We start from the raw sequence: 22,715 nt of genomic DNA, 5'->3' as shown, positions 1-22,715 counted from the left end.
TGCACCCAGGGCTCTATTAACCAGTGGAACTGCTGCTGCTTCTCGTGGCTGGTGCTAATTTCTCCTTCTGTTGAGCATGTTTAAGGGTTGCAGTGCCTGTGGCTCAGTCGGTGGCAGCAGCGAACAGATCTGGTTTGTGCCATTTTCAGGCTGAGATGCAATAGCCAATTCTCCAGCTCCTGTTTTATGGAGAAATGCTGCCAGGCTTTTCTCTGTTTTGACTCTGCTTTGTCTGGCTGCTCCAAGTCAGAGGAAGGTTGTATGAGATTGTGCCAGGAAGGGCTCTGTCTTCAAAGCAGCTCCTGTGACGTGCTGCTCTCCCAGCAGAGCTGGTACAGCCCGTGTGTGGTACCTGAGGCAGCCTCAACACACTAAATGGGTTTATCTTGTGCTGCACAAACTGTCCCAGTTTGAATGTCTGTCCCTTTCTAGCATAAATTCTTACTTTAACTTTTTTTTTCCCCCATACTTTAACCCTTTCTCCTGACTTTCTAAACCATCTCTGCAGGTTGAAAGGGGAAGAAGAACAAATGAAGAAGTTGAAAGCTATGGTGGAAGAAAAAGAGAGAGAAATTGCAAACCAAGTAAAACAGTTACAGGTAAAGTTTTGATGAAAACACCTTGTCTTGAGGACTGTATTGTGAGTGCATATCTCTATTTATACTTGAGTATATATATTGCCTTTTTTCTTTCTACAGGATGTGCAAAAAGAAAATGAATCTTTCAAAGCTCAAATACAGGAATTAAAGCAGGAAAACTGCAAACAGGTACAGTCTCCAATTGCACTGTTACTGAGTGAAGCCAAAAGTGAGTGGTGGTAGCTTGCATGGATGGCATGGAAAACCAGGAGTTGTACTGCCCATGGAAATCCAGGGGCACCTTTGGGGTTGGGTTGCACCAAGCCAGCTTTTCTGGCTGTTGTATATCTGCTCCTCCTTTCTTTTATCATATGGATTTGCAGCCTTGTGCTCTTTCTTACATCTGCTGTGTTCCTGGCCAGAGGAGGCTGCACAGGATTCCCTCAAAGGCCCAGAGTGTGCAGCTTTCTGGTGTTGCAGCAGTGCCTGGTTAACAAGGCAGATCCTGGTCTTTGGTGCTGCTCTGCTCCTAACACATCTCTCATCTCTTTGTAGGCATCTCTGGCTGTCCAAAGCGAGGAGCTTCTCCAAGTGTGAGTACTGCCAGGAGTTGAATGCATTGGACAATTGATTCAGTTCACTTAATTGCTCAGGAAATTTAGAAATAAATGCCAAATGTACGATATTGGAGTATCTGACGTGGCCAGTAAAAGAAACAACATTAAATTAAATTACTGTCTAATAAAAGTTGAGCATGGGAGATTCTGCTCACACTGCTAATCCTCAGGTGTAATCTCCTGCAGACAGATAGTACTGGCAATATGTTGTGCCCACTGCAGAAGTAAGCCTTGATTGATGTTATTTTGAATGCATGCCAGCTCAGCTGTATGGCTGAAGAGTTAAATGTTGGTGTTTCAAGCAAAAGTGACAGGCTTTTTACTCAGAACTTCAGCTTAGCAGAGGGTTGTTCCTATTAGAAAATCTGGAAATCTCTTCCAGGGAAAATCTCAGGGGTAAAAGTGTGTTATAATGTGGGGCTGAAGCACATTAAATAACTATGTGGAAACTAATGCTATATTGTGCTAAGCAAATTGCCACTGTCATGCATTTTTGGCTGGTTGAATTATTTGTCTTTCAAGTTAAATGACTTACAAATTGTGGATTAGGTGCCTGAAAGGGAATGCTCTCATCCAGCAGGCAGTGCCTGTTCTGTGGTGTTGTGCTGGTGTGGGCTGGCTGACTCTACCCTCAGCTAATGTGTTGCCTTTCCATGGCCTTGATAAATGTGTGCTGATGCCTGTTGTAGGCAAACAACAGCTTTACAATGGGTTTGCTCAGGCAGAGCAGTTCAGGGAGCAGTGGGAAGCAGGCCATGCTGCCAAGTCAGTGAAAACAGCTTTTCAGAGAGAGCATGTTGCTGGAAGGGAAGGCAAGTTAGTGTGTGGGAAAGGGTGCTTCCATTTCCAGTGCTTCACTGGAAATGTCTTCAGTGTCTCCTGACTTGTTTGTGGTTCCCTTTGTTGATTCAGGGTTGCAGGCAAAGAGAAGGAAATTGCCAGTCTCCAGAGTGAGCTCGCCTCTCAGAGAAATGCTTTTGAGCAGCAGAGGAAAAAGAACAACGTAAGGAAATTCTTCCCCCACCACCCCAGAAAACCCCCCAAAATAACCAAAACTGTGTTCCCAGCACTTCTTGAAGCCTCTGGGGCATTTTGCAGAGAGCATTTCTGACAGCTGTCTGCTGTATTGTGTCCCTGGGCACTCCTTTCCTCTTGGGAGTGACTCAGCACACCTGACTTGAGTGCTCAGAGTTGTGTCAGCTCCTGGACAATTTCTTGATTGGATGAGAGAAGGAGACTTGCTAGGGGACACATCCCACAGCAAGTTCTTGGGTTTGGATTCAAAGCTGGTTAACCCTCTTCAGAAACATGTCCTTTGCCAAGGGAAGGGAGGGTGGGAGGAGGAAAGGTGCTGTGATCTGACAGAGTTCTGGTCCTTGTGTGTGGGCATGGGGGGAGACATCACCTTCAGGGTGCTCAGATCTGGCTCTTCCCATTCCTAAGAGTGGCTAATCCTGATCTTCCAAAGGATGTGAAGGATGGAGCCTTCCTTCACAACAGCTGCTGATGGTGCAGTCTGGGTTGTTTGTAGATGGAATTAAAGATTGTATCTTCAGTCACAAAGCTGTGGAGTTACTTCCTTGTAATGCATTACCTGTGCAGGGCAGGGGAGTGTTATCTTTTAAGTTACAAGGAAGAAAGTTAAAATACAGGGTGTTTATCTCACCTGTCTCTCCTTGATACCCTGTAAAATCCAATGAATACCAGGCAACAAGCTTTATTTCCTAATAGTCAGGCAATCTAAGGGAAATGCACAAGGAAAATATTGAGAACTTTTGAGCAAGGAGTGCTGTTTAAGAGTTGAAATAAAGTAGAGAGAAAGAGGCTGAGTAGTCTCAGAAGACAGATGAGCTGGAAAGTTAGAACAGAAGGTCTGATCCTGCAGATTCCCAGGGTCTGAATACCCTTTGTGCTGCTGGCAGAAGTCTGGCTGCTGCTAAAGGCAGACCAGGCCTGTAGGTCCCAACTTGTTCTCAGTTGAATTCAATGTTGTGCTTATATCCTGTGAACAGCCCTTAGGATTGTGAGAAAATAGAAGTGCTAAGGTAAAACCTAGTGTTAGGTGCTTGCTAGGCTTTTGATGAATTTAAAATGCAACCCTTCCAAAACAGCCCTTTGCTACAGGAGATTTGCTCTGAGGGTTGGAAAAAATTAAGTCTAAATCCCAAGCACTGTAATCTCCTCGGTGCAAGGTCCCACCATCCTTCCTAGAGGAGATTGTGAGGCTGCTCTTAGAAGAGCTCTCAGCCTCTCACTGACTTGCGTTGACATCTTGTGGAGTACACGTTTGATGACCTCGCCAAGAAAGACTCAGGAGGAGCACAGCACCATGGCCTTCCCACGTGGATCTGGGATGTGCTCCCCTCTGCTGAAATCCCAGAGCCTCCCAGGAGGGCTGCTGAGCACCAAACCAGTTTTGTGTGGGTGCAGTGGAGAGAGCTGCGAGCCCTGAGCTGCGTGTTCCCAAAATCAGCCGCGGCGCAGCAGCGGGGTCGGGCCGAGGTCTGGCTGCAGGATCAGGGGCGTGAATGTGCACACCTCCATGTCTCCTGGGGCCATGCTGGGTTCTGCACTGCAACATGCCTAACACTCTGTTGTGTAATCTGTGGTTTGGTGTCTGTGTTCCTCACTACTTTTGGAAACTTCCCTCTTTCTTCTTACAAGTGCAGTCAAAGTGTGGGGTCGCTGTAGTGATAACGCTCTGCAGTAACATTTCCATCAGTTTTGGACACGGGGGCAGGTTGGGCAGAAATTGGCATTTTTTTCCCTCCCCACTTATCATTCAGACTCTTTGAACATCACACTTGTTTTTTGCTAGTGTATGTCACACTCCCCAGCAAAATCACCTTGCAGTAACCAGCATTTAAATGCAAATGGTGGAATGTAATGCGAAATATATCTCTGAAGTAAAAGCGAAAACAGTTTGAATATTGGCTGAACTGAAATCATTCTTTCTAAAAATGATTAGGACCTTCGGGAGAAAAACTGGGAAGCAATGGAAGCATTGGCATCAACTGAAAAATTGCTGCAGGACAAAGTGAACAAGACTGCCAAGGTTGTAATGTTGACTGCTAGAAATGATGCGTTAAGCTAGAAGCAGATCTGCAGCTGGTTTTTTAAGTGAAATGGAGACATTTAACTTTTACTGCAGTTTAAGTATAATCTCTTCTGAGTGATCATTCATATACTTTCACCTCTGCTTCTTCCTGTTGTCTTTAGGTTGTTTGTTTTTTTTTTAATGGTTAGTTTGTGGGCATGCTGACTTTTGATTTCTGTTTGCATAATTGTTAGAGCTGTCGTGAATTGTTTTTGATTTGTGGGGAGCTCCAGATTAAAAGCTGTGCTGGTGAGCATCCTGCTTTCTTTGGCTGTGAATGAACAGATCTGTTGGACCTGGGAAGAATCAGGACTAAATTATTATAATTATTGTTATTATTATCATTACTATTATACCTGGGAGCTTCTCAGAAAAATGGTGTGTCCACAGCTGTGAATTTCCTCCTTGAAGGCATGTGAAGCTCGACAGGGACTTGGACCAATGTTCAAAATGATATGGGATGTGAACTGCTCTGAAAGGAGCTTGTGTTTGCTGTGGGCCTGATTCAGTGTTCTGTGCCACTGTGCAGAACTCAAACAAAAAAAGCATCCAGCTGTCTCCAGGAGCAGCAGGGGTGCAGCCAGGAGCAGAGGAGCGGTGTTTGGGGTTGTGTGTCTGTGTCCTGGAGCCGTCCCCGCTCTGCGCTGGAGGAGCCTGTCCCTGCTCTCGCTGTGTGCTCACACTTGCCTGCTCTCTCTTGCAGCTGGAAGAGTTCAGCAATCAGCCCCTCTGCCACTTCATGGTGGCTCCCAAACCTCTGCCAACTAAAGCACTTTAGCACAGCCTCACCACCTAATGTCTCCTGTGTGTTTCTGTCTCTGAATCTCAACCTGCTCACGCCACCGATCCCTTCAGCAGAGGAACTCGGAGCAGCCAGGCAGCAGCACTGATGTCAAAGGGAAAAACAATCCCAAATATCAGTGAAGGATTTTGCCTGAAAGCTGCCCTTCTGTGCAGTGTGTTGGGCTTTCTACATTTAAGTTTAAATGGGAGCCTGAGTGTTGTATGGCTAAACTAACCCAATCTGCCACAAGTGCATGTCCTGTGGCTGCTCTGCTTTTGATGTTAAATACATGGAAGGACAGATCTGTGGTGCCTCTGGCTCTGGGTATTTATATTTGCAGAGCACTAACAAAAAAAAAATAAAATTGGAGATTGTCACACAGCTCTAATAATTATCCCATTGCATCCAGGGTTGGGAAAAGAGGATGTAAGTGGCTTCCTCTTAAGTATTTAAAAGTAATGTTTAAAAGTCTTCCTTTCTTGGCCTGGTTCAAATGTGCATTAACACAAAATTTCCTTTTGACTTGACTTCTGTTTCTGATGTGATGACATTACCTTATGGTGATTTTTTTCACACCTAAAATTATTTGAATAGTACAGATTAAAATATAAAAATAGTTGATTGACTGAACTATTTGATTTTGAGCTCACTTAACTAGAGTGGCAGGGCTGGTGTGATCTGTGGGTGCAGTTACTCAGCACAGTGCAGTTTGTGTTGTGGACAAGTGAACAATGGTGTAATTTCTGTACAAACAAGCTAGCCTGGAGGAGAACTTCAGAAAATAAAAGCTTTAGAGCAAATGCGATGGCTGAATTCTGAAGCAATTCAGTGCCCATTTCTGAAGCAATTTACTGGCAATTTTAGGGACTGTAGCACCTTTCTCACTTAGAAAAAGACTTCCTGGGTTAAGTAAATTGCTGCAGGCACAGGAGAGGCTGTTGGCAGGTTGGTGCCCAATCTCACCTGTGCCCTCCTCTCACTTTAGGAGAAGCAGCAGCATTTGGAAGCTGCCGAGGTGGAGACGCGCCAGCTCCTCCAGAAGCTCTTCCCCAAAGTCTCTCTTCCTTCCAACATGGTAAGAGAACTTCCTAACCTGCTGCTGGGAGTCAGGGAGCTCTGGTCCTGCTGTGCTGGGCAGTCCTGGAGTGTTTCTTCACAGCCCCTCTATCCCCACAAGGGTTTTGTTTGCAGTGGGATGAGAGTTTCTCTTGCTGGTGATGCCTGTACTTGCACAGGAAGGCAAAGCTGCAGATAGGTTGCTTCAAGAAGTGTTAAAAGAGCAAAATCAAAGTTATTTTCTTGTGTTTTTTATGCCCCAACATCTGATTTACCTGTCTGTGTTATCTTGTGTCTCACTGAAATAGTAGATTTTTAGGGGTGGATAATGCCTGCTGTGTTTGCTCACTGTCTGGCACGATGGGGATTGATACATTCCCAACCTTTCCAGAGGAGTTGCACTGTCTCAGTGACAGTTAATACAATTTAGGGGGGGTTTATTTTATTCCCAAGCACCAATTTCCAATTTTATATTTTTGGTGGCTTTCAATGGTTTGCAGGGAAAATGCCCTGAGTTTATGGGGTTCAGATGGGGTGAATAACATCAAGTGAGTCTGGAAAAATTTGGTGTATTTCATTTAAAACCTCTGGAGGTTTTGAATATCCATATTTAAAATTGTTCCCAAATGTGCTGAAGTAAGTGTCCTGATGAACCAGTCTTTAAAAAGACTTCCTGTAAGGTTGGAAAACAATCTTAGAGTTGTACAGCATCTGCTTGAAGTGCTCAGGAATTTTGGTAAAGTTTCCTTTGAATCTTCAAATGTTTATGCAGAATCCTGACACTTGCAGGGAGTCCTCTGTCACCCAGCTGTATTTCAGCTCATCAGGGCCCCCTGAGCTGTGTGTGTGTCTCATCACCTCGTGCTCCTGGGTTGCTGCCAGCTGTGTGTGGCTGAAAACAACCATCGAGCTGTGTGTGAGCTCTGGGGACTTGTGGCACTGAAACTCTGCTCCCTCAGCCTGCAGTGGGGAGCCAAATGTCCTGAGGAGTTCTCCTGAGGTTATTCTCAGCCTTAACTGAATGATTTCCCAACAGAGCCACAGCGAGTGGATATGTGGGTTTGAAAAGATGGCTAAAGAATATTTAAGAGAGGCTTCTTCAGGATCTGAAGATGTCAAGGTAGGCACCAAGGATGGACAAGTGGTGGGTGACATAATGTGTTTGTCCAGTATAAATCTTACAAATTGTGCTTTGGGTTGGGAAGTTCAGGTTCTCAGGCAAGTCACAAGAAAATAATTTTTTATTAATTCTAGAATGGTTTGGGTTAAAAATCATCCAGTTCCCACCCCCTGCTTTGGCCAGGGATGCCACTCACTATCCCAGGTTGCTTCAAGCCTCATCCAGCCTGGGCTTAAAAACTTCCAGAGATGAGTCAGCTACAGCTTCTCTGGGCGGCCTGCTGTTTAGATATTTACAGAAATGTATTTGCATCTTTGATAAGTACCTCGTGGAATTGAAAATCCCCATTCTCTTTTTAAGTAATGGGTTTTTTTTTTTCAGTAACTCAAAAGTTCGTGGTTGGGTATTGAGAGTTGTAGGTGTGCACTGCACTTGCTGGTGTCTTTTCATGGCTTGGAAAGACACAGACCTGCCCAGGAGTGATATCAGCTTGTTGAAATAAGATGAATAGAACTGAAATCCATCCACTGAGATGTGACTCTTGTGGTCCCTTTCCTCCTTTGCCAGGCTATGGAGCAGAAGTTGAAGGAGGCTGAGGAAATGCACATCCTGCTGCAGCTGGAGTGTGAGAAATACAAATCTGTTCTGGCAGAGACAGTAAGTGGGATGCCTGGTCACCTCTGTGATGTTCCAGCTGCCTTTCTTCTGCTCTGAGCTTTCAAATCCCTCTCTCTTCTTAGGAGGGGATTCTACAAAGGCTACAGAGGAGTGTGGAAGAGGAAGAAAGCAAATGGAAGATAAAAGTTGAAGAATCACAGAAGGAACTTAAACAGGTATTTCTGAAGTTGTTTTTTTTTCCTCAGCAGCCAGGCAGGTTCTGCTTGAAGTCAGAGAGGGTGTCTGAGCTCTGTGAAGGCAGGTGTGGAACAGCCCTGGCTGCCTGGTTTGATGTTTGCATGACCAGGGGATGAAAAAGGTGAAGCTTGCAAAAGTATAATAGGAATGATTCCTCATCTCAGTGGTATTTTGGTGCTCTGATACTTAGCTTCATATGAAGGCTGGGTTTTCATTTTTGAAGGGATGTATTTCCATGAAAGAGACTGAAAAATGGAGGATTTGTTGAGATCTTTAGACTTGTATCACTATTTCTGTTGCCATTTTTGCAGAAGCAAGAAAAATGAACAGCACAGGTATAAAGTCTTTGAGCATTATGATAAATCTGTGTCACAGTCACAGAATCCCTGAATGGTTTGGGTGGGAAGGGGCCTTAAAGCTCATCCAGTTCCATCCCCTGCCATGACAGGGACACCTTCCCCTATCCCAGGTTGCTCCAAGCCCCATCCAACCTGGCCTTGGACAATTCCAGGGATGGAGAATCCATTGCAGATGCTGCAGGAAGCAAATACTAAGTAATAATATTAATGCTGATGGGATAGGAAGCCAAAGATTGAATATACAAGTGTCCCAATCATGTGCCCAGGAATATATATTTTTCTGATCATGGTAACTTGGACTCTGTTTTTATTGAGCACATAGGTTTTTTTCCAAGTATATTTGTGAACAGACTCTTTGTGCTAAAATTGAAGTATCATAGAATCATAACAGTTTCTTGAAAGCTGTTAAAGTAGTGTTCAATCCATTTTGGTCAACTAATTACACTTGAAATTGCCTGCAAAGCTTTCCTTTTAGGAAGGCTCTGTTGCTAGCAAAAGTGGGAAGAGAAAAGGCTTTTATGTTTTTTTTCTGAATCTAGAATTAAAGTAGGTCAAACTGCTTTTTGGAAAACTAGTTTCTAAAGTATCTCTGCTTAGTAAATTTGAGTGCCACTGTGTGAGCCTGGCAGCAAACAGATGATTTATAAAAATCTTGTGTGAGGGGCTTGTAAAGGCCATCAGATCTCGAACTATAGATGTGCTGCCATCTGCTGCACTTACACAGCCCCAAATAAGGCTAAAAATGCTGGTTTTGGGTATGTGGATGGTGGCTATTCCCAGTCTGGGAAGGATATGTTCCTTACAGTGGTTAATGGACAACTGGATTAGTGCTTATATTCCAAATCTTTCAGGCATGTGGGCTCTAAATATGTCAGAGAACTTGGGCTGAGAATAGATAGGAATGGTGTAGAATCAGTATATTGAATTATTTGAGTGAACATCTTATTTTATTCAGCCACTCTGATTTCATCCTTAATATTCTTAGATCATTTCTACAATCTTGTGTATTTATACAGAGTTTGTCTCAAACCAACCCAACTAAATATCTTTATTTTTCCCCCAAACTGCAGATACATTCTGTGGTCACTTCTTTGCAGCACGAGGTGGAGAGGTTAAAGGAAGAAAACAAAGAAGTTGAAACTGTACGTGCAGGTGGTTTTTTCTTCTTGTCTTTGAAGCTTTATGTTGTTGAAACACCATTTAGGCTTGTGCTGTAAATCTGAACTTCTCACTTTAACCCAAACCTTTGGGGCAGGGTTTTGAAAAGGCAGAGAAGCTGGAAAGTTGTTCTGGTTTTTACTTCTGTACTCACCCACTGGGGCTCTTTCTTGTGAGACTGGGCAGTTTCACTGCTTGTTGACAATCATGGGCTTGATTCTTTCTCTTTTTATCTTATTTTTGAGGTTTAAATCTGCACTGTGCAATCACTGGGTTTGAAATGCTCTCTAAACATCATGGAATATTTGATAGAAATTTACAGCCAATTATAAATCAAGCAAATGATACTGCAAAGAAAGCACTGAGAACATCTGTTTTTAACTCTGTTTTTCTGTTTCTAGCTTAAAAAAGAGAGAGAACATTTGGAAAGTGAACTAGAAAAGGCAGAAATAGAACGATCTACTTATGTTTCAGAAGTCAGAGAGGTAAACATAATTGTCCAAGCTGTATTTTTTTTTTTCCTTTTGGTTACCAGTTGGCTGGCAAACTAACCTAGTGCTTAGCCCCTGTGGCTGAGGAGTTTGTATGCTTGTGACCTTAGGGTAGAGCAGCACACTAATAACTGAGCAGAAGAGAACAGGCATCCTAAGGAGACAAATCCTAAAACTCTAAACTTCATTTCAGCTCAAAGATCTCTTGACTGAATTGCAGAAAAAACTTGATGATTCATATTCTGAAGCAGTAAGACAGAATGAAGAGTTAAATTTGGTAAGAAGCTTGTTCTCCGTTGGGCACAAACGAGGCTCCCAGCATACGTATGAAGCGGAGACTTATTTCAAATCCTGTCTGTTCTGCTAACCTCTTCAGCTTGATATTTTTGTCCATTGAAATCATTTATGTAGTCTGACTTTTACAATTTGTCTCTTTTCTCTGCTCCTAACAATAGCATGTCTGGTTCTTAAAGACTTTTTCCCAAAGTCTGTAAGACTTTCGTTCCTGAAACTTCTTGAGAAGATTTGCAGTGCAGGCATATGCAGCAGCACATGTAATGTCCTTGGAGCAGCAAAAGTGGTGCTCTCATTGGTTTAACTGGAAGATTATTCTCTGGTGGGGTTTCTTTTCCCAGAGCTTTTGAGGATGCAGCAGTGCTGTGACTGTGCAGAGCCTTTTCCATCCTGCTCTTTATGAACAGAAATTGGCCAGACCCAAAGTTAGATTAATTCAGAGTATTCAGCCATTCAGCTGCTGACACCCTGCTGTGGCTGAATGGCTGTGCTGGCTTGGTGCTTGCATGTGTTACAGAGTGTTTGGCTAGAAATGCTTCCAGCCAATAATGCTCCTACAGCAGCTTTCTCAAGAAGGACTTGGATTAACAGGATAGACCTAAGGATGCATGGTTTTCCATTTTGAGCCCTTTCCCTTCTCAATTGTTTCAGTGACCTGTTTTTTAAGGTTGCAGGAGCAGTCAGAGCCTTCCTCTGCTTGTATTTGGCCAGTGCTTTCCTGCTTTTGAGCCAGAACTGGGGAGGGTTGTCTCTGTCACTGTGTCTGTGGGATGATGGGACAACCAAGCTACTGCCACTGATGTAACTGGGTTGAAAGAGTTGTTTTAGGAAAATCACCACCACCACAGTAACAATCTGCTGAAGTTAATGGTACACCAGCCTCAGCAAGCAAAGCCTTTCATTCTGAAAGCAAGGGAGATGGGAATTGAATGCCTATCTTGGAGTTAATCAGTAAACACCAGCCTCTTTGAGACAGCAGTTTATTACTTCTGTGCACAACAAAAGCTTAAAAAGCTGAGCTCCCTGCTAGGGCAGCTTGAGTGCAATGTGCTGCTGGGAGTGTGAGGATGTGTTAAACAGCCACCTCCATGCAGCTGGCTCAGGAGAGCTGTCCTGAGCGTGTGGGAGTGGCTCTTGCAGGAGGCTGAGGAATAGAAATGATGTGATTTCAGAATGGGTTCCCCACTATTTAAGAGGTGAGCATGGAGAAGCTGAAACTGCAGAGGAGCTTCCCCAAAATGTATAAGCCCAGCATTCACCAGCACAGGTGCTCCAGAGGGGGAGTCCATCCAAGGGTGAGACAAATAAAATGTGTAGGTTTGGAGTCAGTGAGAATTGAGGGCTCTGAGTAGCCCATTGTTCCCTCCTTTAATCTCCTGCTGGCTCCCAGGAAGATTGACAGCAGGAATAGTGAACATTAGCACAGCACACTTCAGAGACACAAATCCAGCAAAATTGGCACTCGAGTTCCTTGTTAGCACTTCTGTTTGAGGCTCAAGCCTCAAGTGCTGTGGCTGGTTCTGTGTGCCGTGTTGAAGAGCAATCAAAATACCCTTTAAAAAACTGTGTATCCTTTGGAAGGCTGCGGTTTAAGTACTGACTGCAGCCAGTAGGAAGTATTCATCCCTCTTGACTGAAATAGTTTCACTTTTTTGGATTGAATCTAAACACAATCGACAGCTTAATATCCCCCTGTCAGTGATTCATGCCTTGATGTGCCATTAACAGACTGGTTAAGTCAACATAGTTGTAGTAAGTGGTGCTCTATTAAGATGACAAGTAGAGCTTTTTAGTTTATTCAGCAGTAGAGAGACTGTTTAGGCTGCTCTAGGAAGATGACAATCCTCATTTTTGCATATTTGCTGTGAATTAAGTTGGAGTCTGGGCTGACTCCCGTGTTAAGGATGCTGGAGAGGCTGATGCTCCTCCTGGAATGGAGTTGCAAAGTTGAAACCACTTGTAAGGAAGCCAATGCCAACCACATTTTTTTCTTCTGTAGTTTCCATTCTTTACCTTTATCTTTACAGATGGAGTCTCTCTTCCTTGACTGTCCTTGTAGACCTCATCATACATGTCAACTAATCCCATGTGTGCAGTAATTGTTAGTAAATCTTACTCCCTTTGCAGTCCATGTGCACTGGGTTAATCCCTGGGACAGACAGATGAGATCTGTGTGCGTGAGGGAAACTGATTTGCTTTGTTACTGTTTTGCAGCTGAAAACGCAGCTAAATGAAACATTGTCAAAGCTCAAAGTTGATCAGAACGAGAGAGAAAAGGTAGCTGGTGACTTGCCCAAGGTAAGCAGAGACCCTCAGCAGTTGCACATAGAAATGTTAGCAAAACCCCTCAATGTCTGTGGTTTTGCAGTGCTGGAAATGATGGTTTGAAGGAACTTGATTTGATCTGCCTGCCTGCTGGGGTGTTCTGCTCCATGGGCTGGGACTGTAAGAGCTCTACCTGCACGTCTGCAGAAATGATAAAACTGCAAATAAAAGCTCTGTTTAATCATCCTTCTTGAAAGACTCCCCTGTTCACGATAATTTTATGCCAATAGGAACAAGTGGTGATTTAGGGCTGACAAATAACCCTTTATTTAAAAGAAACCCCAGCCTAACAAAAAGCCTGTCCCACAGCCCTCCACCCACACTGCAGCCTGAGGCTTTTAAATTCAATCTCAAATGGCAGAGGGTTGCAAGCTGATTTACAAAGCATCTGCCCTCTTGCACATGGTGCCATATCCATTTTAACCCAGGAGACTGCAAATCCTAAAAGTTAAATCTGTGCAAATGTGATGGGACAAGCAGGTGGGTTTCCTGTGCTTGTCCTCAATGACTGCTCTTACAAGATGGGGTGGAGTGGAAAATCTTGAAGCATGAGAGAGGTCTCAGTGCTGGCTGTCACTCCAGAAACAAAAGCTGTCATGGGAGAATTAATAAATGGAGACAGGAATAGCCTGTGGAGTGGCTGGGCTCTGACTCCAGACCCTGTAACACCTTGTTCCTTCAGCACAGTAAGCAAATGGGGCTGAGTTCTTCCAGGACTGGAGTGGGTAATGCTGTTGGGGGAGCATATCTGGTCCTGGACAGGGATAGATGATCATAAAAGCCCTGGAGGAGGTGAGAAGCTAAAGGAAACCTGCTGTAATGAAGAATTTAAAACATTTTGTTCTGGACAGTTATATTATTGACATACAAAGCCAGCTGTGCTGGTGTCTGGTTCATGGTATATCCTACATAAATACAGAGCTGGGGTTAGGATTTTGGAGATCAGCACTCCTGCTCTTGTGAAATTTACTGCATGATTTTTACCTAATAACTTGATGTGAGACTATTAAAGCTCCCCTGTAGGATTGCTCTCAGGTGCAGACAGGCTGACATGCAACATGCTGATTGTGAGGAGACATGTCAGTCTTGGCAAATGGGTTGGTCCCTGGAGCAAGTCTGGCATAAAACAGATTTCCTCCTGAGCAGTGATTTCCTGTGTCTCTGGTGCTCACAGGGAGATGGGGGCTTGCTAATTGTGCCTTCCCTTTCCTGCCTTTTTTTTTTAATGACATCTCTCCCTTACAGGCCCAGGAGTCTTTGGCAGCTCTGGAGAGAGAAATTGGGAAGGTTTTTGGGGATGCCAATGTTATTGAAAACAGCGACGTTTGCACAGACTCGGTGAGTGTTTCCTGGAGCTCCTGCTCAGGGGCCACACAAATCTCAGGCAAAGTGACCTCTTTGGGGAGTGAGGTGCAGCAAAGGAACAGGATGTTTGCTGCTGGTGGGTGATTGGGAATGAAGATTCTGGTGCTACAGCTTGCCAGGGTGTCAAGGATTGACTGGGAATTTTGCTGCTGTCTGGGTTGTGACCTCCTTCCTGTGGCTCAGATTTACAAGGAGGGAAGGGAGAGATTCTGGGCTTTTGATGAGTTTTTGGCTTGGTTTGGACAAAAGTGGGGAGATCCCCAGACTTGTCCTTTCAAGAAGGGAAAAGGAAAGCTGAAACTAACTCTGCTGATGACTAAGTGAGCTGAAAACACTGTTGGGTTGGCCCTTGCTAACATCAGTAATGCCAAAGAAGGGCAGTCTTGCACAACCTGTAACAGGCAGAGATTCTCTTGCCAGAAATTGGTTCCTTCTGCTCCTCCTCTACAGCTGTGGCCAAGAGCCAGACCTTGATTTCAGCTGGTCCTGTCTCCTGGGAATTTGTGTTGAGCTTGATGTGGCCCAGCAGCAAAGTCTTGCTGAGATGAGCTTCAGTAGGGAGCAGCCCTGAGTGCTGTGGGTGGGTGACTCTGCTGGTGTTCCTGTATCCTCCAGCAGGGGAATTGCAGCTTGAGGGTCTGGAATTGGGTGGGCAGTTTCTCACACTTGCAGCTGACTCCCCTGAGCCTGTGGGTGGCTGTTTGCACGCTTGGCTGTGGAGCTGGTACTCAGAGTGTCACCCTAAGGACACCACCTGCACAGAGGTTTGGGCTGGGGCTTTGTCACTGGCTGTTTCCATCCCTGGAAAAACACACCAGCCCTGGCATAGCTTTCCAGAAGGCAGCTGGGAAGGGGAAGGCTGCAGGAGATTCTCTCCCAGCTCACTGGTGTCAGTGGAACTCATTACCCATTTTCTTCTGAGGGACAGAGTGGAGGGAACCGCTGTTGTTTGAGGGGGAGAGGAGCACTTGCTGATAGGACAAATGATTTATATCAACTCCTTTTAACTGCTGAACCTAAGTGCTTCATCAGCTGCAAGAAGCAGCTCGGGGTCCTCTGAGGAGAGCTGCAGAAAAGCCTTTTTTGAGGTCATTAACAGGAATGAAATGGCTTTCCCAGGCTAATCAGTCATGGGTGCTGATGGACCCCTGCACTGTGAGACTTGAGATGTGTCAACCCTGGGAGCTGATTCCTGCAGGAAGGGAGGGCTGCTGAGCCCTCCCTGTGTTCCCAGGGTGAGGCCAGGGGTTTGTGGTGCCAGTCAGGTGCTGTGTGTCCCTGTTTGCAGCAGGCTGGGGAAAAGCTCCCCTGAAGCCAATGCCCAGCTCTCTCTGTGCTTGTCCCTGTGGTGCATGGGGACAGCGATGCCATCAGCCCTGGCATTCCTGGCTGGTGGCTCTGCTCAGCCCTCCTGAGCTGGGCTGGCAGGAGATATGTCCTGTGGTGCCCCAAACCTGCTCCTTTGCCTTAATTCTCACAAAACTCCTCTGGCTCTCGCATTGCTCTGCTCTTACTGCAAATCGTGGAGCCCAGGTTTCTGCCAGAATATCCATGGCTTTATTCTAAAGAGGAATGTGGAAAAACAGTCCTAATAAACCTGCAATTAAGCTTTCATTAGTAAAAATACATTAATTGTCTAAGCAGCGCTCTTGACAGGTAGCCATTGGCAGAGGCTGGAATTAGAACATTATCTTTTCTCCAAGCCTTTTCTGCTGCCTTTTTTATTTTTCCTCTTTTTGAGGGGAGAAAAGGAATCCGTCTCCCCAGAAGCCTAAAAACCCAGCTGAAAATAGCTCTGAGATCAAAAAAGAAAGTCTTCCAGCCACTTCCACCTAGCAACAGTGCCTTTTTTTTTTTTTTTTTTTAAATGAAGGACCTGAAAACACATGCTCGAAAATGAACATATTTGTTCCTTCTGGGTGCTGGAACCAACCCACAAAATTGAGAAATGATACATGCATAAACCCTCAAACACAACTCAGAGTGTTTTCTTTAGACTCCTTTTCTTTCTATTTAAAAATAGACCATTTGGGGTTTCTAATCAGCTGCTTTGTCACTTAGGGGACCAGCTGATGACTAAAGGGGGCTTTTTAGTGTGCTTTAAGGAAGTCATTTATATTCAGCAGCTTGCTTAGGCACTGAGCTTATTTTGAGGCTTATGTGAAATCTAATGTGCTTTTCCCCCCAAATCTCAGTGCAGAGCACTCCATCACTGGAAACTGGGAATGCCATATGTGTGAAACAGCAGAGGGGAATCTGTGCAGGTTCAGCTCCTGCTTTAGCTGCTGGGTCTGAAATCACAGGGGCTTCCCCACTACCATCCTCTTCCTCTCTTCATCCTCATGTCCCAAAGAAGTGGAGTCACAGAATCCTGGAATGGTTTGGGTTGGAAGGGACCTTAAGGACCATCCAGTTCCACCTGCTATGGGCAGGGACACCTTTCACTAGCCCAGGTTTCTCCAAGCCCTGTCCAACCTGGCCTGGAACACTTCCAGGGATCCAGGGGCAGCCACAGCTGCTCTGGGCACCCTGTGCCAGGGCTCCCCACCTTCACAGGGGAGGATTTTTTCTGTATATTTGACCTAAATTTCCCCTCTTTTCCCCTGAGTCACAGAGAGCACAGGGCTGGGGCTCAGCAGTGGCTGTGTAAGGCAGCTGTGCACTCCTGGGTTAGCAGGAGCTGCAGGAGATCTGTGCTGAGCCCAAATCCATTGGGATGTAGTCAGGATTGGCCCCAGGAGGATTTGGGATGTCTGTAATTCATGAGTGAACACTGCCTGAGATTAGTGAGGTCACAAAACAGAAGGGAGATGCAGTAAATGAGGGAGGAGCTGTTCCCAGAGAGGGAACCAGGCTGGGAGTGGGCTGGAGGACTCGTTCCTTGCTCCTGCTGGTTCTGTGCTGCTGCCCAGGCAGCCTCACTGCTGGTCAGTGCTGGATTAATTCATCTACTGGGCTGCTAATTGCCTTTGCCTTTCCACTTCCATCAGTCTGTATGAGACTGCTAAGCCAAGTCTCAGCCTTGACAGACCTGATTTTCTACTTTAATAAGGGTAAAACAGGTTAAGGCTACCTTAATACAGATCCCAATGGCTTTTTTTACTGCAGAAAAATGTTTACCAGTTGCACAGGAGTAAGAGCTTTGCTGTAGATTTTGTTCTCTTGTCTGAGCTCAGAGTCATTCCTGTAATGGTGCAGGTGCTTGAGTTTGATTTACTGCTCATTCTGCATTTCCAGCCAAATGGGAGCAGGGAAAATGGCCCTCTCTGAACTCCCTCTAATTTCCCTGGAGCTCTGGGGAGAGATTTTCACCCCCATTGTGCATCAGTCTCGTTCTGTGGGTAACACCAGAGTGGGGCTGACAGATGCTGAGTGCCTGCAGACCCCTCTGTGCTCCTGTGCAGGATTTGGTACTTCTGCACTGCTGACACCATGGCAGAGTTGCTTATTTTTAGCTGTTAAATTTCAAGGAAAAGCTCTCCTGCAGGTGATCTGCATGTCTGTGCTCTGAGCTGAATAAGGAAGGTGTGTGTTAGGTGTGGAGTGCTGTGTGTGTCTCTGGAGGAGTTAATCAATAAAGGCAATAAAACAGGGATTACACAGCACTGTTAGCCCAGCAAGGCTGACAGGCAGGAGGGGGAGAGTCCATCTTCAGCTGTGACACTTCCTGATTAATAAACTGTCGGATTCCTAGGGAAAAAAAAAAAAAAAGCATTTATTTAAACACAAGCACAGCATTTTCATTTCATCACAGGAAACTTTCTAGCTTGTGGTAGCTTTCATTTTCCCTTTTCTCTGTGTTTTCTGGTGCTTGGACTGCTTTGTGAAGCCCTCATCCAAGTCCAGGTGTTGCTGGCAAGTGGGAATTTCCCAGGGCTTTGGAGCAGAGGGTGAATCCATGGGATGGCTGTGGCTGGGGAAGGCTGTGGCTCTGCAGGCAGCTCTTCCAAATGCTGTTTCACAGCTGGAGCTGCTTTGGGCTGGGCTATTGGGCACTGCTGAGGTCACCATCCCACAAATCCTCAGTCACACCCAGGCCTTGGTGGTCCAGGAGTTTTGCTGTGGGGCCAGAAGTCGTCCCTGTGTTACAAACCACGTCTGTGGGGGATTCAACCAGGCTGGTGGGGGAAATAACCTTTGAGATTGGATCAGCTGTGGATATCAGCACAATTCCTGGAAACAGGGAATGTTGGAGTTCCAGGCAGGGAGGGTAGGAGTTGGATGTGCAGGTGATTCCTGGAACAGGAAAGAACTCCTTGACTTTGAACCTTTTCTCCATAAACCCTCTGACTGACAAGAATTGTTCCCATCTGCACCATGGGTTGTAATTTTATACAGAGGATCTAATTCTAGGCTTTCTTGGTAATTAGATTGTAAATGAGTTTTTAATGATTTCCTTTTTTTTCCCTTCTTCCAGGAATTGAGTGATAAAAGGCGAAATGTGGTGGTGAATCTTACCCAGGATGTGGGTCATCTCAAGAAGCTGCTCATGTCAATAAGCCAAATGCTGTCAAAGGGATGAGGACACTACAGCCAGGTGGGTGTGGACAGTGGTCCCCCAGTTCAGCTGTTGGGAAGGTTCATTGGTGTGTCCTGGTGGGACTTTGTTCAAATTAACAAGTCTCCTGTCAGAATGTGAGATTTTTTAGAATCAGATCACAGAATCAGTGAATTATTAAGGTCCAAGACTGAGTCCAGCCATCCCCCAGCTCTGCCAAGGCCAGCACTGACCTTGTCCCCAGGCTCCACATCCATGTGGCTTTTAAATCCAGGGACAGAGATTCCATCACTGCCCTGTTCCAATGTCCCTGATAACACTTTCAGTGAGGAATCTTTTCCTAATACTGATCCAAATTCCACATGCAAATCACAAAAAGCTTTTGGTGGGCACTGGATTTATTCCTCTCTGGATGAACACGAGAATTACCTGAGACTGATCTTGGAGTCCCCATGTTCCTCTGTAGGCATGTAATTCCTCCCCTCCCTGCCACTTGGTTGCCCCAAGTTTTGTTCTCCTGTGCCTTTTTTCCTCTTTATTTGCTCTACCAGCAAACTGCCTGCACTTCCATGCTCTGATTGCTTTGGGATGAAGGATTTAAAATAACCCCCTGGGCATTCACTGAGCTGCCAGCAGGGCCTGGCTGTGGGTGTCTGAAGCATCAGCCTGGTTTGAGCTCTTCATCCAGCCACAGACACGTGGACAAGGCTTTAATTCGAGTACACAGCCAGCTTGGAAACCTGGACCTTTGTGCTGATAAAGTTAAATGACCCAGAGTTAGCTGAAGGCTGGATAAGCTCAGGATAACACTGAACCTTTTAAGGAAGCTGATGCAGATTTGGGTCTGAATTTGTCTTGGGAGGCAGCACTGAACAAGGAGTGTCAGAGCTCCCTTTCATCTGCTGAGGATGGGGACTTGTTACATTCCTGATTCAGGTGCTTTTTATGCTCCTGCCTCTGTAACTCAGGGCCAGCAGAGCTGCTGGAGGGCACCTGGGTGCTCAGGTGGGAGGGAGGTGCTGCTGCACCTTGGCCTCTGCCCTGGGAGGCTTTTCCTGCTCAGCCTCCACCACCCAGGCTCCTTCCCCTGGGATTCCTGGTGAGCTGGCACCGAGGAACTGCAGGTGGGGGTTTGGCTGTTCCCTTGGGAGGCTGCTCCTCTGACCTGTGATTTGTGTTTCTCTTGCAGACTGAAGTCACGGGGGAATCGTTCATTTGAGGATGGCAGAAGGCATTGTATTATATTTTGCCAAATTAAAGCCTTATTTATGTTTTCACCCTTTCTACTTCGTCAGAAACACTGAACAGAGTTTTGTCTTTTCTAATCCTTGTTAGACTACTGATTTAAAGAAGAAAACCAACTCTCTAGACACCTCCAGAGTTTAGTTTTATAATAAAAACAAACCTGTTTGGATAATTAGACCTTTACATTCCTGGAGAGACAGTAAACACATAATCTTTTATCTTATTTTGCTCAATAAAACTTGTTCAGAAAACTCCAACGTGGTAAAGTCACCGATGGGAAATGACATTTTAATACTGATGTTGTACACTGTTTAACTTAATTACATTTTTGGGATTAGCTGCCTCTGACTTCAACCTCAAGTAAACAAACACTTTTTTTTTTTTTTTTTTTTTTGGTTGCTAATGTAATCAGTTTTTGTAATGGTGTCAGCAAATAAAGGGATGCTATTATTCAAGGTGTTCCTGCTCTTTTCTTTCAAGTGAATTTGGATGACTCAGGTGAGGTTTCCACCTCTCCCCTCCCCGAAATGAGCATCAGGCTGCACCCACTGTGTTTGTTTTTGGGCAGAGGAGGAGGCACCAGCAAACTGGGGAGAGTTGGCAACTCCGAGTGAGTTTTTGTTCTAAAGAAAAAAGGTATTGGGGTTTTAAAAAATACAAGAAAACCCCATCAGAGTGCAGTGTAAATTGTGGTTCTGTGTCGTGTTTGGGAAGGATCAGTGGGAGGAACAGCTGGAACCCCTGGATGTGGCAAAGCCAGTGGTGAGCAGAGTGTGTCCATTTGCCCCAGATCCACCCCCTGCATGGGAGTCTGGGGTGGAAGGAGCTCTGGGAGAGAGTTTGGATGCTCTGTTACCTTCTGCTTTGTTGGGAACAAGTGTGGGGAGGGTCTTTGAGGGGACAGGGATTCTCCTGGGGGCGTGGGGAGATAAGGTGTCCCCTCCTGTGCATCTTGGAGGAACCTCTCATTGCTGTGGGATCCTGCAGTGGGCAAGGTGAGGGGTGGTTTGGTTTTTTAGAACATTTGAGGATGTGATTATCTGAGGGCAGGCAATAAAACAGGGGTCAGTTGTTAATTGGGGGTTAATTGCAGAAGTGAAGCAGATCAAACTGCTCACCCTGAGCTGTTCACACTCCCCTCTGTGCTGGTTTCTAGTTAACATTTGGCCTTCACCAGGCAGGAGGTAAAGAAGCCTCTTCCTTACATGGTTCCAGTGATCTGGATCATGCCAAGTCCTGCTGGGAGCTGTGAAATAGCTCAGAAGAGGGAGAAAAAACTGGAAAATGTGGTTTCCTCAAAACAGGAGCTACCCCTGGGCTCCAGCTGTGACCACTAAAGCCTTGTGTTCCATGGAGATGTTATTCCATGGAGTTAAAACCCAAATGCCATTAGCCTGACTCCTGTAGGTGTTTGATGGAGAAACACAGCCCTGCAACTGCAGATCCAAGGAAAACCTGAACCCTGGAGGCTCTCCACACTTGCCCAGGTTGGGGTCAGAGGCTCTAGCAGGTGTCTAAACACCTATTTTTGGGGTCTGAGTGGCAGTTTAATGGATGCCTGCAGCTTTGAGTGGTTTAAAATGATTGAAGAACATAACCCAGGAGCTCCAGTGATGAAGGTTTGGGCTGGGGGTGTCCCTGTGGCTCTGATTCTTTCCTGTCCCTGAGGCAAGTCCTCTTGGCTACCCATGCTAGAAAGCTCCTCTGAAGCATCATCCCAGTGGGAACTGGGCTCTGTAGGTAAAGTGATGTCCTTTTTCCCTTAAAAAAGGTGGTTTTGCAAATGCTGGAGGTGCCTCATTCAATAAATAATTGCTTTTGGAATGGACAGCAGTGCCTGGAGAGCCTCTGGATGCAGCCCTTGGAGCCTGGCTGTGTCTCCAGGCTCTTGACTTTGTGTGGGCTGTGAGCTGCAGGGGCTGCAGTGCTCACTCGAAGAGGGGAGGGATTTGCAGCATCATCCCCTTTCTCTCTTGGCAGGAATTTTCCCTGGAGAGGACGGGAGATTCTCGTTTTGAAATTTAAGCGCGGGGTTTCATTCCGCTGCAGGGGATGTGCAGAGGTGTTAAGGGCAGCTGTGGAAAGATCCCCTGGAAATCTCAGCTGAGCAAAGCCTGATCCCCTCTCTGAAGGGTGAGGAGAGGTCAGGCTGGTTCCCCAGGAGCACTGGGAAGAAGAAGGATGCAGTTTCATCTCGCTGTCCTCTCCAGTTTGGAAAGCTTTGCCTCCCCGGTTTGCTCGCTAAGAAATCTCTCCTGCTCTGAGCATCTGCTGGGAGAAAATGGGATGAGGAAAAAAAATAAATGAAAAAGTGTGGGAAGCTGATTGATCAGTGCTAAGGCAGAGCTGGTGCTCAGTGTGTTCCCAGGGCCGGGAGCCTCTGGGTCTCTCCAGCCCGGCCTGAGGAGCTGTGGCAGCAGGAGAGGCAGGATGGTGTCTGCCCGCGCTAGAGGGAGACAATACCTAATGGATACAGGGATGCTTTTCTTGGAAAAAAGCCCAAAGTGGGATGTTTGGATGCTGGCAGATGGATGATTTTTTATTTTTTCTTGTATTTATTTGTTTTCTCAGAGGTGATTTGTGGCGGCAGAACCCGCGCCGTGCGATGCGAGGCCGGGTGCTCCCCGTGAGCTGCTCCCTGTGGAGCCCGGCCTGTACCACTTTCAGTTCATCATCATCCATGGAAATGGGAATGGCAGGTGCAGGGGAAGGCTCTGAGCTGTCTCCCTGAAGTTGTGCTGCCTCTCCTGAGTCCCCCAGCACAGCCCTCCCACCCTTTCCTGGCTCTATCCAACACTGGAGCATCAGGTTGTTTACCCGGGAGCTGCTGCTGGGTTTTCTCAGGCCGTGACTCACTCAGCTATTTATTCCTG

The 22,715-nt window shown here is 45.9% G+C and overlaps 1 protein-coding gene across 10 annotated transcripts in view; it reads left to right on the top strand.

The window, feature by feature from the left end:
• Positions 1-20,297, top strand: part of KTN1 (kinectin 1) — a 74,375-nt gene extending 54,078 nt beyond the window's left edge. For 5 of the 10 annotated variants that reach the window (XM_015631398.3, XM_015631392.3, XM_015631393.3 and 2 more), the window contains 16 exons: positions 509-599; positions 699-767; positions 1,134-1,171; positions 2,108-2,198; positions 4,164-4,250; positions 6,062-6,151; positions 7,169-7,252; positions 7,820-7,909; positions 7,993-8,085; positions 9,537-9,608; positions 10,026-10,109; positions 10,309-10,392; positions 12,624-12,707; positions 13,980-14,072; positions 18,517-18,636; positions 19,787-20,297. In XM_015631398.3, the coding sequence (XP_015486884.1) occupies positions 509-599; positions 699-767; positions 1,134-1,171; positions 2,108-2,198; positions 4,164-4,250; positions 6,062-6,151; positions 7,169-7,252; positions 7,820-7,909; positions 7,993-8,085; positions 9,537-9,608; positions 10,026-10,109; positions 10,309-10,392; positions 12,624-12,707; positions 13,980-14,072; positions 18,517-18,621 (1,255 nt within the window). In that variant the 3' untranslated portion in view covers positions 18,622-18,636; positions 19,787-20,297. The remainder of the gene's footprint in view (positions 1-508; positions 600-698; positions 768-1,133; positions 1,172-2,107; positions 2,199-4,163; positions 4,251-6,061; positions 6,152-7,168; positions 7,253-7,819; positions 7,910-7,992; positions 8,086-9,536; positions 9,609-10,025; positions 10,110-10,308; positions 10,393-12,623; positions 12,708-13,979; positions 14,073-18,516; positions 18,637-19,786) is intronic. The other 5 variants (XM_015631401.3, XM_015631396.3, XM_015631397.3 and 2 more) reach the window with 4 other exon arrangements.
• Positions 20,298-22,715: the final 2,418 nt, after the last annotated feature.

This window comes from Parus major, chromosome 5, assembly GCF_001522545.3.
Source record: "Parus major isolate Abel chromosome 5, Parus_major1.1, whole genome shotgun sequence".
In the NCBI taxonomy this organism is placed as follows: Eukaryota; Metazoa; Chordata; class Aves; order Passeriformes; family Paridae; genus Parus; species Parus major.
The sequence above is the reverse complement of the archived record's forward strand: the minus strand, read 5'-3'. Positions and strand labels throughout refer to the sequence as shown.